Consider the following 7,915-nt stretch of genomic DNA (forward strand, 5'->3'; position numbering starts at 1 on the left):
GTCAATGTTGTAGCAATTCATACACATTTTGCATAAGGCCCGGAATAAGGTAAAATTAAGATGCTCAACGCCAACCAAAACGTCTCCACGGTTGTGATTGCTTGTTCACAATAACTAAGAATAATCCCAGATATGATATGAAGCCTTTTCAACCAAGCTATAGTTGTGTCCAAACTGGGGCCATCCCTAGCTAGGGTTAAGCTTGTTTATATATTTTGCTTAAAGCCTCATTAATTGGCGTTGTAGCCTTCAACATATTAGGCATATATCAGTGATCATATATGGAAACCACAACACCAATCACATGCAGCGATTCCTATGATCACCAAAACACACAAGAAAGCTGCATCCGCGGCCATATAATTGCTTGCGGTGGAGGTGCAGATCACAAGGACAAAGGAGGTGAGCGTGGCCTGAGGAAAAAAGTAAAGAGGTTTTTTCATAGCAAGGCTTCATCAAACAGTTCGGGTGTTAATTCATCATCAGTGGCCATGGCCAGTTTTGAGACATCTTATCGAGGGAAGTTGACGTCATGGCCCTCTGTCGTGATCCCGGCCGCCCCGGCTGCAGCATGTGGAGGATCGAACAAGCGTGCACTTCTTTGCGGGGTGACATACAGTCATGAGCATAGATACAAGCTCAAGGGCACTGCTAATGATGTGAGTAACATGAAAAACTTGTTGACTAACATCTTTGGTTATCCTGCCGAATGCATACGCATACTTTCAGGTAATTAATTAGGTCCCAAGCTAACTATTATCCATCTTTATTTATTATATAAGTGGTTCTACTTAATTAATGGAAAAGAAAATGGGAAAAGAAAACAAATTGTTATTGAATTGGGCTTGAGAAGAAATGATTCCTTACGAACATCCGTTAGGCGACACTTGTTTTTTTGTTTTTTGTTTTTTTAAAGTCACAAGTAAGGGGAAAATGTGTAGGAGGATTTAAGGAGAAATGAAGGAGAACTTATTGATAAGTTTAGAAGTCAATGGCAACATTGTAATTAAACCATACTATCTATATTCACTCACTCTATCTTTTGCTCCCTACTTTTCCTCTCCCATTGTAACTCTCCATATGCATGGCATGTATATGTGATGAATTCTAGTATAATTGATCTTCTATTGTCAGACTGTCTTTGTAATAACATGCTTATATTTTCATACCATATATGAAACTATACAATTGATTAAGTTGATTTTTACTGTATGGTCCGAATTTACAGTCTAACAATATAAGATTGACGAAAGAACATGACTATATATATATATATATATGGTGTTTTCGGTGCAATTAAATTACTAAAATGGATGCAGAAGATGATCCGTTTGCCCAAGATTTGATACCAACGAAGAAAAACATAGAAAATTCTTTGAAATGGCTTGTGGAGGGCTGCAAATGGGGAGATTCCTTGGTATTCTACTTCTCAGGGCATGGCTTACGGCAGCCTGATTTCCAGAACGATGAGATTGATGGGTATGATGAGACTATTTGCCCCGTTGATTTCCTGAAAGAGGGCATGATCCTTGACAATGATATCAACAAAACCATTGTTTGGCCACTCAAGGCGGGTGTCAGACTCCATGCTATTGTTGATGCTTGTCACAGTGGAACAATTCTCGATCTCGAACACGTGTACAACCGAAAACAGTGAGTACTATATGATATACTAGTTAATGTACATTAATTTGCGTAGGTATAATTATGAACATGATATACATGTGTGCATATGTGAGTTAGGCCAGTTGGTCAGGGCAGTGAGCCCATTTTTTTGCACCCAAGTTTAAATTTCATGTAGATTAGATTAATTTAGAGTAATTTAGGTGTTACTACCCCACAAATTATATATAATTAGTATAAGGAGTTAGCATTTAGGGTCTATATATATGGAATGAATTGATAATAGGGGTTTTTTTTTGGGTCGAAGTTGCAATTCATTGCAAACTACCAAAGGGGTAGAGAACAATACAAACAAAGCCGAGTAAAAGCATCAGCTAGAAAAAGTGATAATAGGGTTTAGGTATGTATTTGTAGGGTCTTCAAAGTTTGGATATCAATTTGAAATGAACCCCAAAATTGGGGGGATTTATGTAGTTGATCCTAAATAATTAGGACAGTTTTTTATTAGTTGAGTTTAATTTGCAGGAGGACTTGGATTAATAATCTTCCTCCATCTGGTGCTAGAAAAAGTACAAGTGGTGGGCTGGCGATTTCAATCAGTGCTTGCGAAGATGATAAAATGGCAGCAGATACTACTGTAAGGGATTTTGCTTCAACCATTTGTTTCTAGTATTAATATACGTGCAACTCTGTATGTGGCAATATGAAAAAAAATAAAATAAAAATATTCTAGTATAATTTGATAAAATTGAGAAATTTTGTAGCAGTTTAAAATTACTAAATCAGCATGTTACGTGATGTTACTGTCCCATCACATTTTATATTTTCGAATATTTGATGATTACTCATTGCTAATAATTGTGTGTGTGTGTGTTTTTTTTTATTTATCATGAAGCAACTTCTTGTTAATTATTTTATCTTTTAATCGTAAATGCAGGTTTTTACTAAAAAAATAATGAATGGTGCTATGACATACATTCTCACTGAAACTGTTAAGGAAAACCCTCAAATAACATATGGGGATTTGCTTGACACAATGGCCAATCACATTGAAAATATTAACAGCGAAAGATGGATCAAGTCAAGGATCATAAGGAAAGTACTTCGACACAAAACAATACAGGTTTGATTTTGTTCCCATGATCCATGTCAAACAAAATCTTTATCTTTTCTTCCATATCTGTATGTACTAAATGTGAGTTTAATTATGTCTTCCCTAATATCATTTGTATAAAAGAAAAATTAAAGACATAAATTAGTTACTGATTACAACACATTAACATAAAAATTTGGCAAAAAGTTAGATTTAGTTAATGTAATTTGCCACTTTTATCATTTTGGTCCATAAATCCTGGCATTTGAAGGACATGTTACAAATTCTATCAAATTCCTTTCTATTATGTTTTGAGCACGAGATTTGACAAAATTTGTTATGGAACTAGAATGATTTTGACATAATTTTAAATTTGTCCTTAAATTCCTAAGATTTAAAACTTTACAGATAAAATTGACGAAATCAAAACTACGGAGACTAAAATGATAAAATCAGTTCACGTCAAATCTAAATTAATTTGTTGGACAAGTTTTGATAACAGGATTAATCTCATGATCATCAATAGATCAAAACTCAACCCTACTCACTTATAGACACTCAACCCATATTAAGTCCTTGACCCTAAACCCTAAATTCTAAACCTGTATTCTGAGCCAAAGTGAAAAATGGTAGATTGGGGTTTATTCATCTCTTCAAATGGCATAAACTCATCTGAGTTGCGTTTCTTAACTTTCATAGCGGAAGGGTAAAAGAAGTTTGGCATATATCTTTCACATTGTCTCATTATTTCTTTAACTCTACAGAGACGTTTACATTGTGCCTAATGTATGCAGGAACCTATGCTGTCATCTTCTACAAAGTTTGCGGTTTACGACACCAAATTTATATTGTAATGAAGATCTATTATTGCAACCACTGTTAACTAATTTGCAAACGCATCAATTGTTTCTTAATATGTTTTTCTATATAAATTACATAGTTTGACTAAGGTGGAAATAATCTTAACGATTCTGGTTTTATGCTTCAAATTCATTGTAGTATATAGCGACATTCTCCAATTAGTATTTAAGTTAAGGATTGATTACATGTTTTTAATTTCAGTCATTAAATTGCATCTAAGACATTATCAACACATTTAATGAATGCAATCCAACGCCTAAGATTAGAAGTATGTAACCAATCCTTAACATAAAATAATTATTAGAAAATCTTCCTTAATATATATATATATATATATAATTTTCCTCTAAAGCGGATGTCCACATACTGTTAATTAAAATCTGAGCGTCCCCTTTGCATCTTGTTTTTGGGTTTTGGATTAGAATCCTGCCATTCCAAGTGGTTTGCAATTGCAAGTGCTTCATACATGACGCAAGAACCTTGAGAGCAACCAATGATAGTGCTTTCTTCTTCTGCATCTGCACGTGTTCCCAAACCCAAAAACCATGATTTCTTTTATGTATATATATATATATATATATTGTTGGAAATTTAGAAAACTCAAAGACTAGAATAGAAAGCTATATAGAATTGAAGTATATTCATTGACTAAAATGCAAATACAAATACACGTACAGAATATCATACCAACTAAAAACATGGAACAACTAATCCCATGATGAACAGACTCCTAAATAGATGGAATACTCTAAGTAAAACAAACTGACTTCCTATAGAATAGGAGTCCACAACTCATTATTTAGAAAACATAGAAGAATAACAATAATAATAAAACTTAACACCCTCCCTTAAACTGAAGTCAGTAGACAATCAGTTTAGAGAAGAAAAAAAAACCTTTAGAGTGCATCAAAATACTTCACCTAGCAATATCTTTCAACGAGCAAACTCTTAGCAATTCTCTCAGCTTCACGAACACAGGTAACTTGAGAGGCTTCGTTAGAATATCTGCAACCTGGTCTTCACTTCTGCAATAAATCATATTAGTGACTCCATTGGTGTAGAGATCACGCAAGAAATGATATCTCACATCAATATGTTTACTCCTCCCATGTAAAATTGGATTTTTTGAAAGTTTGATGGTTGAACTATTATCACAAAATATTGGAATAGAACCCCTTTGACAGCAATGTAGTTCTTCAAGCATTCTCTTCAACCAGATTGCTTGACATGCACAAGATGTTGCAACAACAAACTCTGCTTTGGTTGTCGATAAAGTGACAATCTGTTGCTTTTTTTAGGACCATGAAACAGCTTATGTACCTATCATAAAAACATAATCAGAGGTGCTTTTTCTATCATCTAAGTCTCTAGCATAATCACTATCAATGAAGCCGATGATGCTGGTTTTCTCCATTCTTGTACCAAATTCCAAAGTCAATGGTGCTTTTCAAATAACGCATGATTCTTTTAGCTGCAAGGAGATGAAATTCAGTTGGACTTTCCATGTATCTACTAATGAGACTCATGGCATGCATCATATCAGGTCTAATTGCCATTAAGTACATGAGGTGCCAATAATTTGCTTGTAAAAAGTGCTGTCAATTTCTTTTCCTCTGAGATTCTTCAATAGCTTCAATCCATATTCAGTTGGAGTGGCAACAGAATTGCAATTCTTCATCTCAAATCTGTCCAAAATCCATTTGAGCATATTTCTTTTGTGAAATAAAAACTCCTGCAGTAGTTTCTCTATTCGATTCCCAACACATAATGCATCAATCCAAGATCACTCATATCAAACTCTTTCATCATGGATTGCTTAAAAGCAACAATCATTGCCTTACCGTTTCCTGTGTAAATCAAATCATTTACATATTGGCATATAATTAGAAATTTACCTACATCTCCACTTTTAGTAAACAGTATGTGCTCATATGGACATCTGTGGAAGCCTTATTTAGCAAAATAAGCATCTACACGACTATACCAAGCTTGAGGTGCTTGTTTCAGTATGTGTAAAGCCTTATTTAGCCTGTACAACTTTTCCTCATTTCCTTGCTGGACATACCCAGAAGGCTGCTCAATGTACACTTGTTCTTGAAGGTCACCATGTAGGAAAGCGGACTTCACGTCAAGTAGAAAAATGGGCCATGAATTCTGTGCCGCTATGGATACAACCAACCGAATAGTATCTAGCCTTACAAACAGAGCAAAAACCTCCTTCTAGTCAACACCAAACTCTTGCTTGTAGCCTTTTGCCACTAAACATGCTTTATGCTTGTCAATCTCTCCTTTCTCATTCAACTTTGTCTTGAAAACCCATTGGACATCAATATATTTTTTGCCCCTATGGAAGGTATGTCAACTCCCATGTGTCATTTTTCTCTATAGATTCGATCTTTGCATCTATGGCTTTTTGCCACTTTTGTTCTTTCATAGCTTCTTGAAAACTTATTGGATCACAATCTGAAAACAAGGCATAATGGGCACTAGTGTCATCATTATCGTCATCATCATCAGTTTGAACAATACCTCTCACCTCATAATCCGTCATCCATGCTTGTCGCTTCTTTGAACGTTGAGGACGTGGCTCGCCTTCACTTGTTGTGATTGTAGGAGACCTTGGTGAGGTTGTATGAGTTGAGTCGAGTGGCTGCAATTGCTAGTGCGATGGTTGTAGCTGCTGGTTACTTTCTTTTCTTCTTCCTTATCAAAGTTAATTGGAATTTGTTGTTGTCTTGGGCTATTCTTAATCCAATTCCATGCCTTTTCTTCATCGAACACAACATCTTGGCTGGTTACAATCTTCTTTGTGAATGGGTTGAATAACTTGTAAGCTTTGGAGACTTCACTTAGGCCAAGAAACACACATTTTTCACTTTTGTCATCCAACTTCTTCCTTTTCTCATTTGGAATATGAGCAAAAATGATGCAACCAAATATTCTCAGGTGATCAACAACTGGTTTACGACCACTCCATGCCTCTTCTGGTGTCATATTTTGGACAGCGAACGTGGGACTTCTATTAAGAATATGAACACTTCAATTTACTGCTTCTGGCCAAAAAGCCTTTGGAATGTGACTGTTTGCTAGCATACTTTGGACCATATTTAGAATGGTTCGATTCTTTCTCTTGAATACACCATTCTGCTGTGGTGTATAGGCTGTTGTCAACTACCTGTGGATGCCATGTAGAGCACAAAAGCTTTCAAAGTCTTTGGAGTTGTACTCTCCACCATGATCACTTTGAAAAACCTTAATAGTTCTCCTTGTTTCATTCTCAGCAAGAGCTTTAAAGCTTTTGAATGCAGTCAAAGCTTTCTATTTTTCTTGCAAGAAATAGACCCAAGTTTTCTACTAAAATATCAATAAATGAAATAATAGTATCTTTTTTATTTTCATTGGATACCTTTTTGGGTGTATTTATAAATGAGTTTTGAGTGTTTAATGATGGGTTTTGGGTGTGTTTCCATAGTGTTTTGGGTGTTGGGAGGTGTTAGAAACTCCCATGAATCAGCTCTAGCAGATTACCAGCTCTCCACTCCTTTCCTTTTGGAAATCGATCTTGATTATGCTTGCCAACAACACTCTCTTCACAGACTTGTGAGGCACAATTGATTTGAGGAATGCTAATCACCATGTCCTTGTCATGTAAGGTCTTTAAACCATTAAAATTCAGGTGACTATAGCGAAAATGCCAAAGCCATGTTGGGTCTTTCACTTTGATAGAGAAGCAAGAGTGAACATCATGCTTGATATGCATAGGGAACATATGATTTGCTGTCATCTTGACTTAAGCAATGGCACCCTTCTTCGGATCATTAATCAGACAAGTGCCTCCCTTGATGGTGATTACATATCCCTTCTCTTGGAGCTGACCCACACTAAGTAGATTACTCTTTAAATATGGAACATAGAAAACATTTGAAATAGTTTAAAGTGTGTTTTCTTTGGTTCAAATTTGGATATCACCTTTCCCAATCATCGATATTATGGAATTGTCCCCAAACCATACAGTGGTTCGAAAGCTTTCATTAAGAATAGAAAAAACATCCTCGTTGCCATACATATGATTGTTGCAGCCTGTGTCTAGGTACCACAAATTCTGATTAGCTTCTTCCTTGATATGACACTCCATCAAAAGGGTTTCTGCTTCTTGCTTTTCAACAAAATTTGACTTCTCCTCATTTTCTTTGCCTTTCGGCAGTTTAGTGTAACATACATAACGATAATTAACCGAAATTGTGACACCTGAAGCATTCAACATTGGACTTGTCATATTGTTGTCTCCGTCCTCTCCTACTACTTTGAGAGTTTGAGTCATAAGAATCATTGGCCTTC

At 35.6% G+C, this 7,915-nt stretch overlaps 1 protein-coding gene across 3 annotated transcripts; it reads left to right on the plus strand.

The window, feature by feature from the left end:
- The first annotated feature begins 59 nt into the window (after positions 1–59).
- Positions 60–3,751, plus strand: LOC103335918 (metacaspase-1). 3 transcript variants are annotated; one of them, XM_016795158.2, is made up of 5 exons: positions 60–729; positions 1,323–1,653; positions 2,149–2,260; positions 2,561–2,746; positions 3,511–3,751. In XM_016795158.2, the coding sequence occupies exons 1-5, from the start codon at positions 282–284 to the stop codon at positions 3,568–3,570; spliced, it is 1,137 nt and encodes a 378-aa protein (XP_016650644.2). In that variant the 5' UTR covers positions 60–281; the 3' UTR covers positions 3,571–3,751. The 3 variants fall into 3 exon arrangements, with proteins under 3 accessions (XP_016650644.2, XP_016650645.2, XP_008237175.2); XM_016795159.2 differs by having other exon boundaries at positions 61–729; positions 1,320–1,653; positions 2,188–2,260; XM_008238953.3 differs by having other exon boundaries at positions 67–729; positions 1,320–1,653.
- Positions 3,752–7,915: the final 4,164 nt, after the last annotated feature.

The sequence above is a fragment of the Prunus mume genome, linkage group LG6 (genome assembly GCF_029339155.1).
Source record: "Prunus mume cultivar Tortuosa linkage group LG6, ASM2933915v1, whole genome shotgun sequence".
NCBI classification, from domain to species: domain Eukaryota; kingdom Viridiplantae; phylum Streptophyta; class Magnoliopsida; order Rosales; family Rosaceae; genus Prunus; species Prunus mume.